This window comes from Dermacentor silvarum, chromosome 1, assembly GCF_013339745.2.
Source record: "Dermacentor silvarum isolate Dsil-2018 chromosome 1, BIME_Dsil_1.4, whole genome shotgun sequence".
NCBI lineage: Eukaryota > Metazoa > Arthropoda > Arachnida > Ixodida > Ixodidae > Dermacentor > Dermacentor silvarum.
In genome coordinates this window covers 145,327,005-145,344,799 of record NC_051154.1, presented here as the reverse complement: position 1 = coordinate 145,344,799, position 17,795 = coordinate 145,327,005, and the positions used below count along the sequence as shown (strand labels likewise).

Below are 17,795 nucleotides of genomic sequence, written 5' to 3'. Positions count from 1 at the left end.
TTCAAGGCTTTTACGACGCTTTGGGAGTCTGTAAATATAATAGTTTTTTGAAGTTTTGATTTCTTTATATGCTTTACAGCTGACAATATTGCGTATGCCTCAGCCGTAAAGATGCTTGTTTCGGGGTGGAGTACGCCGGATTCCGAGAAGGACGGACCGACGGCTGCATAAGATACTCCGCCATGCGATTTAGAAGCGTCTGTGTAAAATTCTATGCACGAGTACTTGGACTGTAATTCTAGGAAATGCATTCGGATTTCGACCTCTGAAGCGTGCTTTGTAACCTCTACAAATGATATATCACATGCTACTACCTGCCACTCCCAAGGTGGTAACAGCTTTTGGCTGAAGGCATTAAGCGATGTTCGAGGAGTGGGATATCCATTTCTTCGCTAAGCTCCCTGACACGCAGTGAGAAAGGCTGTCTTATAGAGGGACGATTATGGAAAAGTGTAGCACACGTCAAATCGTTAACGGTATTAAAACACGGATGCTGATGATTAGAGTGGACTTTAAGGAAATATGTGAGGCTGGTGTATGTTCTCTGCAGATGTAGTGACCACTCATTTGATTCGACGTATAAACTTTCAATGGGGCTTGTTCTGAAAGCGCCGGTGGCCAGGCGGATACCTAAATGATGAACGGGATCTAGCATCTTTAGCGCGCTTGGGGCAGCAGAGTGATATACTACAGCGCCATAATCCAGTCGCGATCTAATGAGGCTCTTGTAAAGATTCATTAAACATTTCCTGTCGCTGCCCCATGCTGTGTGAGATAGAATCTTCATTAGGCTCATTGTTTTTAGGCATTTACCTTTGAGATATTTTATGTGGGGAATGAAAGTTAGCCTAAAGTCAAGTATGATGCCTAAATACTTGTGTTCTTGTTCACAGGTATTTGCTGTCCATGCAGTTCTACACAGGGATCTGGGATCAAGCCTCTCTTTCTTGTGAAAAGAACACAATAACTTTTGTGGGGGTTAACTTTAAACCCGTTTACGTCTGCCCACTTGGACACCTTGGACACCTTGCCCACTTGGACACCCTGCTGTACCTGTCTCTCGCACACTGCGAGGTTACATGACTTAAAGCCTATTGTATGTCGTCTACGTAGACGGAATAAAAAATAGCCAGTGGTAAAGAGGCACGGAGTGTGTTCATCTTAACGATAAAGAGTGTGCAGCTGAGCACACCTCCTTGGGGTACACCAGTTTCCTGTATAAATGGACGTGACAATACATTGCCGATTCTGACACGGAAGGTACGATTAGACAAATAGCTTTCTATTAGGCTTAGCATATTGCCATGGATGCCCATTCGCGACAGGTCTCTCAGGATTCCGTAACGCCATGTTGTGTCGTACGCCTTCTCCATATCGAGGAATACCGATAAGAAAAACTGTTTATGCACAAATGCGTCCCGGATATTTCCTTCAATGCGCACAAGGTGATTAGTTGTGGATCGCCCTTCTCTAAAGCCACACTGATAGGGATCAAGCATTTTGTTGAGTTCAAGGAAATGTATGAGTCGTCGATTAACCATTTTTTCAAATAGCTTACATACGCAACTTGTGAGAGCTATGGGACGGTAACTTGCCGCCGAGGAAGGATCTTTACCTTGCTTCAATACAGGGACCACAATCGCTTCTTTCCATGCGGACGGAAGGTATCCGGCAGCCCAAATAGTGTTGAAAAGTGCGAGTAGTGTTAGTTGTGTATCAGGGTGTACGTTCTTAATCATGTCATACATGACTCTGTCGGGTCCCGGTGCAGAGCTCTTACATGCGATCAAGGCAGCTCTCAACTCGGCAATACTGAAAGGAAGGTTATGCGGTTCATTCTGTCGACATTTGCGAACGAATGGCTTACATTCTTCTCTCTGTTTAAATTTAAGAAAGGGTTGCGAATAGTGGATTGAGCTTGAAACACGCTCAAAGTGCTCCCCAAGACAGTCTGCCTGGTCCTGCGAGGTATTCCCTTGGTCATTCACCAGAGGCAACGGATGAATTTGGTGCCCCTTTAGCTTTCTTAAGCCGTTCCACACTTTTGCCTCCTGTGTGTATGAATTTATACATGATAGAAACCTCAACCAGCTTTCTCTCTTTGCCTGACGTCGTGTCCGCCTTCCCTGTGATTTAATGCGTTTAAATTCAATTAGATTTTCTGCACCTGGCGATCTACGCAATATGCCCTATGCCTTATTCTGTCTCTTTCGCGCTTCTCTGCAGTCTTCGTTCCACCAGGGGACATGTCTTTTAAGTGAACCACCATTCGTTTGTGGGATACACTTTTCAGCAGAATTGATAATAAAAGCAGTAAAATATGCAACAGCATCGTCGATACTAAAATTGTTTATAAAATCTCGTGGTAAATAAGTTAAATCTTTAAAATGCTCCCAGTCAGCCGATGCTAAATGCTCCCAGTCAGCCGATGGGTATGTATATACAACATACAGTGACCAATTTATTAAAAAGAATTGCCCGAATTGACACTGCCTCAAGGGCCGTCTGAAGGGGTACATGTTGACAAGCTACAGACTTGTCTACAACTATTGCTACACCACCGGACGACGCGAGAGCGTCATCTCGATCTTTCCGGAAAATGGCGTATTGCCGGAGAAAGTGGGATTGTGTAGACTTGAGGTGTGTCTCTTGAACACACAGCACCTTAGGATTAAACCTGTGTAGGATTTCTTTGACGTCATCGAGGTTGTGTAGGAGTCCTCTGACGTTCCATTGTATTATTTGTGTATTCATGTTGAAAGTGTTTTTGTGCTGTGTGTTAAAGAGACTAACTTAACTTACAGAGCCCTTGTCGGGCCCTGTGATGCGGGCTTTTTCTTTTTTGGAGCGATCGCGAGACTCTCGCCGCTCCTTAGGCGCTGACGGCGCCGTCTGGCCAGTTGTGTCCATCGCCTCTTGCGAGGCGCTGGACACGCGCTCTTGCGAGCGGTTGGTTTGAAGGGAAGGCCTCGTCTCGAGGGACGAGGCCCTGGTGGCCACCTGCCCGGAGGTCGATGGCCCCTTCTTGTGAGTTGGCGGAGCAGCGCTGGCTGCAGCCGCCGAGGGGGCGGATGGCGTCGCTGGCGGCTCACTGCGTGCGGGCCGGACAGCTGCCGGAAACCGTTGTGTCGCTGCCCCCTGACGCGCCACATCGGCAAAGGTGTTCTTGGGCAGGGATAATACCCGCCTTCGTGCCTCCTTGAATGAGATGTTTTCTTTTACTTTGATTGCGACAATTTCTTTTTTCTTTTTTCCATGACGGGCACGACCGCGAGTACGCGGCGTGGTCCCCGTCACAGTTCACACAGTGGAGGGTGTTTTCACATGATTCAGAGAGGTGTTCCTTGGCACTACATTTCGCACATGTTTGTCGGCCTCGGTAGTTCTGTGAACTGTGGCCGAATCGCTGGCACTTAAAACATCGCAGAGAGTTCGGGACATATGGTCTTAGCCGGAGCTTCACGTACCCTGTCTCAATACTTTCAGGAAGCACACTTGAACCAAGCATAAGTATTAAATGCTTTGTTCTCATCTCTTTTCCATCGCGCCTTAGCATAATTCTCTTCACATTGAATACGTTTTGTTCACTCCAGCCTTCTAATAGTTCACTTTCTTCCAGTTGCATCAGGTCGTCATCGGTGACAACACCACGGGTGGTGTTCATCGTGCGGTGCGGGGTAATTGTCACTGGGATGTCCCCAAATGAGGCTAGGTTATGGAGCTTGTCATGTTGCTTCTTATCGCGGAGTTCCAATAGGAGATCACCGCTAGCCATCTTTGATGCTTTGTAGCCTGCGCCAAATGTTTCTGTTAGACATTTTGAAACTAGAAAAGGTGACATCATTCTCACCATCTTTTCGGGTTTTTCACAATGGATTATGTGGAATCGAGGAAAGTTTTCAGTTTGCCGGCCAAAAAATTTGAAGACGGCTTCGGTGCGCCCACGCTTGAGGGGGCGATCGGGTAACGCGGGGAAAGAAAAAGCCATGAAAAATAACGATCTTTCGGCAGGAACGCCAGCCACCCACCATGGAGCCCAACGAGGGGACGCTGTAGGACCTGTTAAACACAAGCCCCCCAAACGCCAGCTGTACGTTCCCGCTATAACCAAATACGTATAACCAAGGGCGGTTATGACACACAAGCTTAACCCTTGCTGCCAGGAATGTTGGAAGTAAATGGAAGGGAAAAGAAGACAGGAAAGATTGAAAGTGAGAGGGAAAGACGAAGATTGGAGAGGGAGACAGGAAAAGGCAACTACCGATTTCCCCCGGGTGGTTCAGTCCGGGGGTGCCGTCTACGTGAAGCAGAGGCCAAAGAAGTGTGTTGCCTCCGTCGGGGGGCCATAAAGGTCCAAACTCCTGGCATCGGCTCAACCCCCAGGATCCCCTTTTCCCCGGACACGGCTAAGCCACGCACGGTTAAGCGTGGGAGGGTCCGACCCTCGTGTGCTCGGGTCCGTGGTGTCGCAACACACCAAACGCCTGCTGACGCAGACGCCCCTGCGGGGATCATCATCATCATCATCATCATCATCATCATCATCATCGAGCAGCCATCTTGTGTATGCAGCGTTGCTGCAATTTTGTAAATACCTTTAAATACACCTTCGCTTCACTATTTCTGCCCCGTGGCATTTTGGTGGAGGTGCTGGGTATTCCCAAGAGACCACGGAGCTCTGCAGCGGTCGTCGCCTTCGTATTAACATCATGACGGAGGACGTGGTACCTGCGCCAGCGGCGACAACACCAACCATTATCGTGCCGTATCCGAAAGATCCAGGAACGTTCTGCGGAACCGATAACGTTGATGTGGAAGATTGGATCACCATGAATGAGCGTGTGAGTACACACAACAAGTGGGATGCAACTGTAATGCTGGCGAAGTTGAGGTTCTACTTGCAAGGCACGGCGAGGGAGTGGTTTGACAACCACGAATGTGAAGCTTACGGACTGGGAAACGTGCAAGCAGAAGCTGAAGGACTTGTTTGGCCGTCCACTTGGGCGGAAGAACGCCGCGAAGAAAGACCTAGCGACTCGTGCACAAACTTCCACGGAATCGTACGTCACTTATATCCAGGACGTGCTAGCTCTGTGCCGCAAGGCTGACACTGACAGCGACATGTGTGAGCCGTACAAGGTCGGGAACGTTTTGAAGGGCATCACTGACGATGCTTTCAATCTTCTAATGTGTAGGAATTGTGCGACAGTCGGCGATATTATCAAGGAGTGCCAACGCTTTGAGCTGGAAAAGAGCCGCCGCAATACAACTTTTCCAACATCGTTCGCCCGCTTACCGAACACAGCTGCTACTCCCTTATGCGAGGACAGCAGAATGCAGTGACCATCGACTTCGGAAGACGTGACACGAATTGTGCGGCGTGAAATTGAAGCAATGTCACCTGCCACCCCTTTTCCACGCGTCAGTGATCCCAACAGCTTGCCCATGGTACCTCTTGTCCAAGCAATAGTCCGCGAAGAACTCGAACATCTTGGAGTTCATTCCGTTTGCTCTATTGCACCCTCACGACTCTCGAATGGACCTGCTCCTTCGCCTAGACAGCGGATCGCTCCAGGCTATCGAAACCCAGCCGAGTGGCAAACTGCAGATGATCGACCAATCTGCTTTGCCTACCGTCGAATCGGTCACATTGCCCGCCATTGCCGCAGCCGAGTGGGATCCTCACTTCCACGACCACCCTATGGCTATTACCGTTCAGGTCTGAGCCCACCCCGTTTCCAGCCTTCATTTGACCAGGAACCGCCTAACGCCAACGCTACTGTCGTCGGAAGTATCGAGAATGTGAAGCGGGTCAAGGGGCTGAACACGACCAAGGGATTCTCCACGCAGTAAGGTCACAGGGGATTGAAGCGGGTGACACACAAGCATAGTGGATAATCCAGATACAGTGTTGAGGACGGCAAATGGTAGAGGTAGAGCCTTGCGACGTAGAAAAATAGGCGATGGTGTAAAAAGCACCGTAGCGTCTGGCACGGCGGAGCAAGATACGGGCACAAGAACCGACATTTCGGGTGGTATGTTCGTATCGGAGACAACTGTGAGCTTGGCGGTTTTACTTTCAGAAGGGTCAGGCAGCGAGGCTTCGGAAAGCGGGAAAAGCGCCACTTCGGCCCGAGCACAGTCGATGATGGCACGATGGTGAGACAAGAAGTCCCAGCCAAGAATGATGTCATGTGAACATGAAGGAAGCACGAAAAATTCAACAACATAAACAACGTCGGCAATGAGCACTCTTGCGGTACATTGAGCGAGCGGTGCTATATGCTGCGCACTCGCGGTACGCAGTAGCAAACCAGACAATGGCGTGGTGACCTTGCGGAGCTTACGACAAAGCTTTTCGTCCATAACAGAAACCGCAGCCCCAGTATCAATAAGCGCAATTGTGGCGGTTCCTTCAACCAAAACGTCCAGTAAATTGCGTGGCGACTGTGCAGGCCTTGTAGAAGTCGCGAAGCTGGCAGTTCGTGCCTGCAGAACTGCAGCAACTAGTTTCCCTCGCTAGGTGACTGGCGACGACGTAAGGGGGAAAGCGAGCGACGACGTGGTGACGGAGAACGATGGCTGCCGAAAGGGCGTCGAGAAGACGGCGGATACTCTGGGTCGGGATGCATGGAATGGCCGGTAGCATCGTGGGAATATCCATACCCAGGCGTTGAGACAGCAGGGTTAGTAGGTGGCATGCGACGATGGCAGAAGTGCGCGACATGGCCGGCGAAACCGCAAGCGAAACATATGGGTCGGTTGTCGCGTGTGCGCCAAGGGTTCTGAACTTGGCTTCGAGGCGGAATAGCAGGCGACACGGGAGTTGGCACTGCTTGAGGTCGCACTGTCGCAGGAAATGCGAATGTCGGCGGCGCAGGGCGCGCTGCGACTGCGGCATAGGTCAGAGGTGCCGCCACGGGAGGACATGGTTGAGCCAAAGGTAGCGAGTCGGCAAGTTCCTCGCGAGTGGCTCTCCTAATAGGAGCAGCCAGAGATGTGTCAGGCTGTAGGGGTCGATCGCTGAGAGGCAGCATAGAAAGTTGGCGCGCCACCTCCTCACGAATAAAATCCTTAATCTGAACGGAGAGTGAGGATTCTGGCGAGGAGTTGGAGGGAAGCGTGAGGCCCGAGAGAGAGTGGCCGGGTGAAACAGCGCTGCGCGCAAGGACCCTCTGGCGACGCAGCTCATCGAAGCTCTGGCAAAGAGTGACGACAGCTGCGACAGATGAAGGGTTTCGCGCGAGAAGCATTTGAAATGCGTCGTCCTCGATGCCCTTGAGGATGTGCTTCACCTTGTCCTCTTCACTCATGGTAGAATCGACGCGGGCGCAAATATCGACGACATCCTCTATGTAGCTGGTGTACGTCTCGCCGGGCTGTTGAGCGCGCTGGCGTAGACGCTGTTCAGCACGGAGCTTTCGTAAGGCTGGGCGGCCGAAGACTTCCGTGAATGCTGCCTTGAAAGCGGACCAGGTTTGGAGGTCCCGCTCATGATTGCGGAACCAGAGGTTCGCAACGTCAGCAAGATAGAAGATGACGGAACGTAACTTCGTCGGGTCATCCCACTTGTTGTTCTCACTGACGCGCTCATAGGTAGAGAGCCAATCTTCCACGTCAGTCTCACCGGCTCCGCTGAAGACGGGGGGGGTCCCGCTGCCGCTGGACGGCACCGCAAATGATGGGCGCGGCGGAAGCTGCTGGTGGATTGTCGGTAGGCTCGAGCATGGTAGCGGCTGAAGCAGTCGGCAACGTTCGGCTGCGAAGTTCCAGGGTGAGGTCGGGGATTGCAGAACCTTCCACCAAATGTGATATGACGATTTATTAGACGTCTCACGCAATCGAGGCAGTCCACGAACGCTGATGGTGCGCACAGCGACAGACGCAAGAGCACTTCTTCCTCTTCTTCACTACACATGGAACAATTCCAAACCGTCATTCCGCCGTCACCAGTCCCGTTCGCCACCAGCTCGTCGGCCGTCATCCCTATCGCCTCAGGCTCGTCGCCCGCCGTCCCCCATGAACCTCCGATGCTCTTTTCCGGAAAACTAACTGCTGCAGCTCCCGGAGGTGATGCTGCACTGCCGACTCGACCAACAAATCCTCTGCTGACTTTACCGACCCGACAAAACCTGATTGATGTTATAGTCGATGGCATAAACATTCCGGCGTTGATCGACACTAGTGTGCAACTTTCTGTGATGAGTGCCCGATTGCGCCGCCGTCTGAACAAAGTCCTCACACCTGCCGCATCACGAACCCTGCGCTTCGCCGATGGAGGAACGCCCACCGTGCTCGAAATGTGCACTGCTCGCGTCAGCATCGCAGGGCACCTTACCCCTGTTTTGTTTGCTGTTTTGGAACGGTTCCCTCACGATATTATACTAGGAATGGACTTCTTATCATCTCATGCCGCCCTCTTTGACTGCGCGTCCGGTGTGATTCAGCTTCAACTGCCCCAGAGCTGCGACATCCCACAAGAGACCCAACCGCGCTTATGTTCCCTCGAGGACATCCGCCTACCACCGCAAGCCACCCAATACGTTAGTCTGACCTCATTTCCCCCTGTTCCTGACGGCGTATATGTGGTGAGTGCACGTGCTCACATAATGCTTGAAAGGAACGTCGCCGTGCCGCACACCCTACTCACTGTTGCAGAAAACCGGACCACACTCCCTATCCTCAACCTTAACTACTGCGCGCAGGTGCTCCCGATAGGCATGTCACTGGCCGATATCTCGCCTATTGATGATTGCGAGATCTTCGTATTGGACACAGAAGGTCCACCATCCTCCGTAGGCGAGTTCGATCAGTCCAACCCTGTAGTGGACGAACTAAGCAAGATGATCGCACCCGACCTTCTCCCTACGCAGGCTACTGAGATACGTCGCGTCTTGGAGGCTTATCGCGACATTTTTTATTTTGATGGTCGTCCTTTAGGCCAGACGTCAGTGGTCACTCACCGTATACATACCGGAGACGCCAATTCCATATGCCGACGGCCGTACCGTGTGTCACATGCCGAACGTCAAGTTATACAGCACGAGGTGGACAAAATGCTGAATAAAGGCGTCATCGAACATTCATCTAGTCCATGTGCTTCCCCAGTTGTCCGTGTTAAGAAGAAGGTTGGCAGCTGGCGCTTTTGCGTCAATTACCGACATCTGAATAAGATCGCGCGCAAAGACGTCTACCAGCTGCTATGTATTGATGACGCCTTGGACTGTATGCATGGAGCCCAGTACTTCTCGTGCATAGGCCTTCGCTCTGGGTATTGACAGATCGCTGTAGATTAGAGCACTGCACGGGCCGATTTTTGCGGCCCGGGCCCAGGCCGGGCCCGTTTTTACATTGGGTGGCCCGCCCGAGCCCGATCAAAACTTTTATGGCGAGACCCGGGCCCGGCCGGGGCCCGGAAATAATCTGCGTTACCCGCACGGCCCGGCCCACCACCCCTTTACCTTAAGCCCGAGCCCGGCCCGAGCCCGCCTCGAAACCGGCCCGAGACCGAAAAATACATGTTTTTCAGAGTAGAGAAGCCCGAGAAAAACTCGCAGAAAGCCCGAGCCCGGCCCGGGCCCGGGTCAAAAAGCACACGCCGTGCCCGAGCCCGGCCCGAGCCCGTGAAAAAACTGCTCTACCCGGCCCGGCCCGGCCCACGGGCCGGGCCGGGCCCGGGCTTTCGGGTAAGCCTGAGCCCGTGCAGTGCTCTACTGTAGATGACATGGACCGCGAAAAGACCGCTTTTGTAACGCCGGATGGGCTTTATCAATTCAAGGTTATGCCGTTCGGCCGTTGCAATGCCCCGGCAACCTTCGAGCGAATGATGGACTCTACTTCGCGGCTATAAATGGTCCACTTGTCTATGTTATTTAGACGGTGTGATAGCTTTTTAGCCCACATTTGCGAGTCACCTTACTCGTCTGTCGGCTATTCTTGGCGTTTTCCAACGTACCGGCCTGCAACTTAACTCGTCGAAGTGCCACTTTGGACGTCGCCAGATTACTGTTCTCGGCCACCTTGTCAGTGCCGCAGGAGTTCAGCCCGACCCCGACAAGATTCGCGCCGTCCAGAACTTTCCCGTACCGTCATCCACAGCAGATGTCAGAAGCTTTGTTGGCCTATGCTCATATTTCCGTCGCTTCATCAAGAACTTTGCCGACACCGCTCGCCCGCTCACTGACCTACTCAAAAAAGATGCTTCCTTCTCATGGGGACCTGCGCAAGCCGAAGCCTTCGCCGCCCTCGTCCGCTTGCTAACGGCTCCACCAATGCTGGCTCACTACGACCCATCCGCTACTACTGAACTTCACACAGACGTCAGCGACTATGGCTAGGAGCTGTTCTCGTTCAGCAGCAGAACAATACACAGCGCGTCATTGCATACGCAAGCCGCCTTCTGTCGACCACAGAGCGGAAGTTTTCTATCACGGAACGCGAGTGCCTGGCGTTGGTTTGGGCAATGGACAAATTCCGCCCTTATTTATTTGGCCGCCCATTTTTCGCTATCACTTATCACCATGCCCTCTGCTGGCTCTCATCGCTGTAAGACCCGACTGGACGACTTGGTCGGTGGGCGCTGCGGCTACAAGAAAACACTTTTTACTGTTCTGTACAAATCTGGCCGTTTACACAAGGACGCCGACTGTCTCTCCCGTCACCCGGTCGACAGTCCAGACCATGATGCACACGACACGGATGCTTGCGTCCTAGACATTTCACACTTGCGTGACATTGGCAATGAACAATGCCGTGATGACTCTACGTTTCCTCATCGAAGGTGTAGTTGTGTGCATCCCGAACCCGCTATCAGCGCATTCGTCCTCCGCGACGGCGTTCTGTACCGCTGCAATTTTCTCCCTGAAGGTCCGGAACTTTTGCTTGTTCTACCTTGACATCTTCGGGTAGAAGTTCTTGCGCAGTTACATGACGCGCCCACCGCTGGCCACCTCAGTATCTCCCGTACTTACGACCACGTACGACGCCGCTTTTACTTGCCGGGCCTGTATTGCTCTGTGCGCCGCTACGTTGCTGCCTGTGCACTCTGTCAGCGCCGCAGACGACCTGCTGTATTACCCGCTGGACGCCTACACCCCATTGATGTCCCTTCCGAACCATTCTTTCACGTCGGCATCGATCTCCTAGGCCCTTTTCTTACGTCTAAAACAGGCAACAAGTGGGTTGCTGTCGCGACTGACTACACGACGCGTTACGCCATCACGAGAGAATTGGCGACAAGCTGCGCTACGGATGTTGCGGATTTCCTTCTGTATGACTTCATACTACATCACGGCGCCCCGAGGCAGCTGCCCACTGATCGCGGCCACATATTTTTGTCCCGCGTTGTCGAAGATCTTCTTCGTTCCTGTTTTGCCGTGCACAAACTAACCACCGCATATCACCCCCAGACCAATGGATTAACTGAGCGGCTCAACCGGACGTTGACCGAGATGCTATCCATGTACATTTCTCCGGACCACAGGGACTGGGACGACTCGTTACCTATATACATAACATTTGCCTATAATTCGTCCCGCCACGACACCGCCGGCTTTTCATCATTTTATCTGCTGTTCGGCCGCCACCCAACTTTACCCTTCGACACACTTCTTCCACCCGCGACCAACATTCCAACTGAGTATGCCCGCGACATCTTCGCCCGGGTTCACACATCTCGCCAGATGGCCAGATATTTATTTATTTATTTATTTATTTATTTATTTATTTATTTATTTATTTATTTATTTATTTATTTATTTATTTATTTATTCGTTGTCATGAATTTTTCATTGCGCTGGAAACCAACCCCGCCCTCTCCTTCTAAGCTGGGCCATACACTAAAGTCACAAAAGAATGTTGCCGTCTGAAGATTCATTGGTTGCAGGCTGCGTGTCAGCGCGCAGGATGGCCAACACTGTTAATTCCTACCTTGTCCAAAGTGGTCCAGGTTGAACTTTTGCATCGTCTCCTCGACTGTCACGGATGGCGTAGTACTTCCACCAACGTAGATCTTCTTGACGCTGCTCACGTTGTATCTTTCAAGCAGTGGACTTCTGACCAGCTTCTGAAGAATTGTTGGGAACAGGAATATGACAGTGCCCTGAAGTGGAAACATAGAGAGTCGGCGTAAAAAAAAATGAAGCTGGCTTTAGTCTGGTGATTTATACTAGCTATGAGGAACTCGGTGTGCCCAAGAATTAAAATTGAAGTCTATGCCTTAACTAGAGCCGGATACGTATCACTTTTCAACTCTGTGCACCAAACTGCAGTGAAAATATTGGACGAGAGCTATGTAAAAGGTCACCACAAATCAACTACTGCATGTTTCACGAAAGGTATGCTTAGAGACTGAACGTAATGCACCAAATCGAAGACGCTCTGGATTTTCACGCACCAAAATTCCCTCTGGGACCTGAGCGTTAAAGCTTATTCTTATTGACAGTGCCAGCCGACAACGCATCCACCAAGCACTTCAGTATGAGCCCTCTTTGCCAGACTCCTGCACTGACTAGATCGCCGTGTGTCGGTGCTCTATTAGACATTTTATGAATTATTCGTGTGTATCGATAAATATTTACAACTCTTCTCTCTCGCTGAATTTGCAATTTCTAAATATTGTGAATCATCATTCGTCATGAGAAGTTTCATCGTGATCTATGTGTGGTGAGGCAACTGCATCATGCTGTGGCTCGAATTCATCAACGCCGAGAGAGAGAGAGAAAGAAATAAGTTTATTTTGCCCAAAATGTGGTTAGAGAAAGGGGTAATGACTAGAAGCCTCCCCCGTCCCCCCTTTAGACGGCGGCCGGCAGTCCCTGAGCCGCGGCGGCGTCTTCAGCCATTTGGACTACTCTTGCTTGAACATCTGGGTCCGAGCTGAGCAGCACGGTCTCCCATTGCTCCTCATTTCTTATTATTAAACTTGGGGTTATTGTGGTTTTGAACAGTTATTGTTATGATATTGTTTCTTTGGGCATGCCCAGATTATGTGTTGAAAATCTGCTCGGTTGTTACAATGCTTACGTATGTCTGTGTATACGTCTGGGTGATAGTGACCGAAGGCAATGGGGTTGGGGAATGTGTTGGTTTGTATTAGCCGCCAAGCCATCGATTGCCACTTGTTTAATGAGCGATGTGCTGCCGGATATCTAGCCCTGGCTAGTCTGTAATGATCAATGATTTCCCTAAAGGCAATCAGCCTATCTCTGCCCGACCGGTGGATTGCGAATGCGTCCGTGTTGGTGTTGGTGACGTCAACGCCGAAGTTCGCGCGATGAAGCGAACGCCGCTAAAGCAACCAGTGCGCAGCAACAGTGAGCGGATGACGTTGTGGAGAAGCATGTACAAGCTCACACAGCTCATCCACAATAATAGGAATATTATATTAGGAAAAGGATAGGACCAGGTTTGGTGTAACTTATGCCTTAAAAGTTGTAAAACAAAGACGGAAAGTTTGTTTCGAAACAACTGCCATCGACGTAAACGAAACAGCGTTATGAAGCGACTGAGGATATGTGCATTTCAGAGTAGGATGAATTTCACCTCGTTAAGTACATATACATAGATGAAACGTTTTGTGGGTGAGACTAGAGACCTGCATTCTCGGGCTGCAGCTCGGTCTTACCCGAAATCCCGGACCCGGAGCGGCCGGGCTCGCGCTTAGGATATCCGAGCTTCAGCCTAGGATATCCAGCTTCAGTCGGGCCCGTAACGGGCCCGATTATGATATTTCCAACTTCGCAAAGCTGCCGACTACAAAATATTGCGGCACAACCCATCTCCCGATGACTGTCGACCGTAATGCTTTAGTATTCTATCAACATAGCGACACAATGTATTGCCACCGTCGAGACGAGTTATGCATGAGGGTGTACTGCAGTAGGAATCCTCTATTGCGTTTCCCTAAACCAGTCTGTCTAGCACCGCCGCCGCGAAGCCTGCGCGTGGCCCCCGAAATCCATGGTAATTCTAGTACACTCTATCTATGGCGTACGAACGCTGAGAATTAAACGCGCCATGCCACAAACGGGCTTCTTTCTCGCGCTTCTTTCTGGACACGCTGGGCTATCTAGTGGTACAGCCGAGAAGTCCGCGCGTTGCATCCGAGACGAGAAGCGTGACGCGCTTGTGCCTGCGAACGCCGAGAATGGTTCCCTCGCTTGCCAGACACTCACTCAGTGGCACATACTCAGTGACCAAAGTTGGCACCAAAGAGCTTCATTGAAGACCAGCACAGAACGAGTGGCAAATACCCAATGGCAAATACCCAGTGCTCCAAATCAGTGTCAAAGATGTTCTTAGAACAGCGGTATGACACATTGCCACATACTCAACGAACCAAGTTGGTCCGAAGGTTGCTTTCGAACTCTGTTACCTCAGCAGCGCAGCTCGATGCTCTACCCGTGTAGCTGGTCTAGAACTTATTAATTTTCACCATCTGGAGCTCTTTAACGTGCACCCAAATCTAATTACGCGAGCGTTCTTGCATTTCGCCCCCATCGAAATGCAGCCGCCGCGGCCGGGATCAAATCCGCGACCCTTCAGTTTCGCTGTTCGCAGTACTTGAGAGAAGGTAATCAAGGAGGTACTGGTGCCTGGCAGTTTTCTTACCATTGGTCGCGCCGAGTGGTCAATCCCAGCGCTAAACGGCTGCGTCTGAACGATTCACCAAGAGGGGTAAGAATGAAAAATGCAAAGGGCTCTACAAATTGCGGCCCCTGCTTTTGGAATATAATAATGTTTATGTTTACGAAATGCCCCGTATTTAATTACCTTGTATTTCTCAACAGCCGGCAGGATATCGCATGGCTCGGAGCTTCTGACGATCACCAGGCAAGCGCCACTTGCGAACACGCAGTGATTGAAAAGCAGACCCGACACGTGCGTAAACGGCGCTGTTCCCAATAGCACGTCGTCCTTGACCACCACTTGAGAGTTGTCGAGACTGCACAAGGAGGGAAAAGTGCAACTGTAACTCGTGAATTCGTGGTTCCCATACTTGTGCTTTATTGATGCATATCATGGATAGCCTGCGCGCGTACCTGCAATAATTTGTGCCACTGTGGGCAAGGTTTCGAGCTAAAAAAGCAAAGGATTAGTTTGTGTTTGCACTCCTCTCCATACTTTTTAAACAAACCGCTATGAGCCCCTTCAAACACCGTTCTTCCGCTGACAATGTTGAAGTGCCAGACCCGAACAGTGTGCCCAGCTATATGGTCCATCCAGCGGAACCATTCTATGTGATCGCCCCCCTCCCCCTCTAAACAAGCAATAATAAGTGCTAAATTGCTCAAACGCTTGTCTCATTTCATGAGCGCTTCATTATATGTACGTGACCTTACACATCAATAATGCTTCAGGTGCACCTTGACAGACTTGCACTAGCAAGGCGCACGCACCACGTGCCTTGTTGAAGCCTCCTCGCTCGCTGCGGGATGGTATTGCGGCGTAAATGTTGGTCACTGGCATGTTTTTTTTGTTTTTTTTTGCGTAATTCGACATACAACACACAAAAGGATTAAGACTAAATGACACAAATGACTGAAAACAGTAACACTTTACGTATTATGCATATTGGAGACACATATTACACACAGGTAACTTCAGACAAGATGTTTCATGCACCAATGAAAACACTAAGTGTACTTAGTGTACACCAAGTAAAACACTAAGTAAAAGTAAAGGTGACGTTGGTGAACATGTGGTAATTATTTATTTATGTACCCAATATCTTTGTCATGTAGGTTGATCGACGGTGAGCTATAACACATGCTGCACTTTTGTAGATAAGGTGCACCTCCCATACCTTTCGCACACGCTGCACGAGATACTTCCCTACTACGCGAACCTGATAAACATCTGATAGCATTCGCAGGAGCTGCATAGAAAAACCAAGGTATGGTCTGTTTTCCTCTGGGAAAGGTAGCGCATTCGTGCAAGCTTTCCTATAAGCCACCTTTCCGTTTGTCCTACATTACATCTGCTACAAGTCAGTGGGGTAGCGTAGGGCTACGGTGCTGCGCTGCTGAGCTCGAGGTCGCGGGTTCGGCCGCGGTAGCATCATTTAGATGGGCGCGAAATGCAAATACGCTCGTGTGCTTAGATTTAGCTGCACGTCAAAGAACTGCAGGTGGTCAAAATTAATCCGGAGTCCCCCCCCAACAGCGTACGTCATGACCAGACCGTGGTCCTGGCAGGTAAAACCGCATAATTTAATATTTTCGCAAGTCCATTGGATCTTTTTCACAATACTGTTCCTATATTCAACAAAAGCTTTTCTATGCTTCTAGTCCCAGGAAAAGCTAGGCGCCTCGCTACAGTTCACGGCTTGCTCTGTCCTGTCTTTTGCGCTGTTATTAGGATGCATTGAGATCAAACCTGATAGCCCATAGCGTCTTGAGCTCGTCCTCACCGCTACACACGTCCACCATGGGACGAAGCAAGCGTTCGCATTCGAAGACACGCAGGAGACACGCCGTTCCTTTTCAAAACCGAATTCGATAAGCTTGCACTCGTGGTGCAAGGCTGGAGCAAACAGCGGAGCTGGTGATCGACCTAGCTTCTTCCAGGTTTTACTAGGCATGGCTATGTTTTGCTAGGAAATGCTAAGTGTTGCACGGTATTCCGGATCAGCTCACCGCCGACGCGCAGATTCTCGCTTGGCCGCGCGACGCGCTTCAAGATGAGCGGCTTCTGCTTCGGGTGTCCGGATCTTCTTTGGTCGTCCCATGTCAAGGCTACACGTACTCGCCACAGAGTCAACGAGAGTTGTGCCGCCGTCGCGGCGGCTCCGAGCTTTATCTCCCCGGTGACTTCACGGCCAAGCTGCGCTCCACAGTTGCCGGGTCGTGACTGGTTGAAAACTGCCGAGCCACCGCCAGAGGCGCTTGCTGCAGTCACGGACACCGCGCGCGTTCGGCGCGAACGCGGGGAAACGGGTAAACGCGGATGGCGTCGGTAGCAGTTCTGCGCGTTGCCTCGTTGGTGCTGCTACAATTTCTCTCTCTCTCCCGAGCATAGCGCGCGCCGCGCGCATGCGCTCCTTCCCTCTCCTTAACGTCCCATGTTAAGGCAATATGTGCACGGCACGAAGAGGACGTGAAGCACACGCCGCTCCGCGAGGTGGTTGCTAGCTAGGCAACGCGCGGTGACGTCATCGTTCAGCGAGGTTTCTGCACACGCTCCATGGACTGACGGTCGGCTTAAACAGCTCCGCTGTTAAATTTTCGCAAATATTTTCACAAATGAATTGGGTGGAACATTTACCTGTAGCACAAGCGGATCACTTCTGAGGTGACATGATCATGTACACAGGCAAGCAAGCCGTACTTTCATCGACGTGCTTCCAATAATACGACAATGCCACTTGTTATTCACATGAGCATGCAATAATTCCGCAATTACATGAAAATGCTCAAGGCCTTTGAAACATGAGCCACTGCTACATTTATGTCACTTCTTAGAATAGTCGCTTCTTAGTCACGTCTTAAAATGTTCGCATTCAACATAAAATGTTGCACTGTATTCTATGAATTACGAACACATGAGGATATTGCAGATCTGCAATATTCATGCTGCCTTTGGTTACATTTATAGTATATTTATTGATGAGGTCCGAAAAGAACATTATAACTATGAGAAAAGCCGCATTTGAGGGTTCTGGATTAGCTTTGACCTCCTAACGTGCGCCCCAGTCTGGTACACGAAGGTCGTTGCATTCCGACCCCATCGGGAATGCAGTTGCCGTGTCCGGGAATCGAACCTGCGACCTCTTACTCAGTAGCAGAATGCTTCGA

General features: G+C 50.7%; 1 protein-coding gene across 1 annotated transcript in view; it reads right to left on the bottom strand.

Annotated features, from left to right (window-relative positions):
- The window catches only part of LOC119436198 (uncharacterized), a 74,721-nt gene that overhangs the window by 17,230 nt on the left and 39,696 nt on the right, over positions 1–17,795 (bottom strand). The window contains exons 5-6 of the mRNA XM_037702977.2: positions 14,773–14,944; positions 11,929–12,100 (exon numbers count right to left, since the gene is read on the bottom strand). Coding sequence (XP_037558905.1) covers positions 11,929–12,100; positions 14,773–14,944 — 344 coding nt within the window. The remainder of the gene's footprint in view (positions 1–11,928; positions 12,101–14,772; positions 14,945–17,795) is intronic.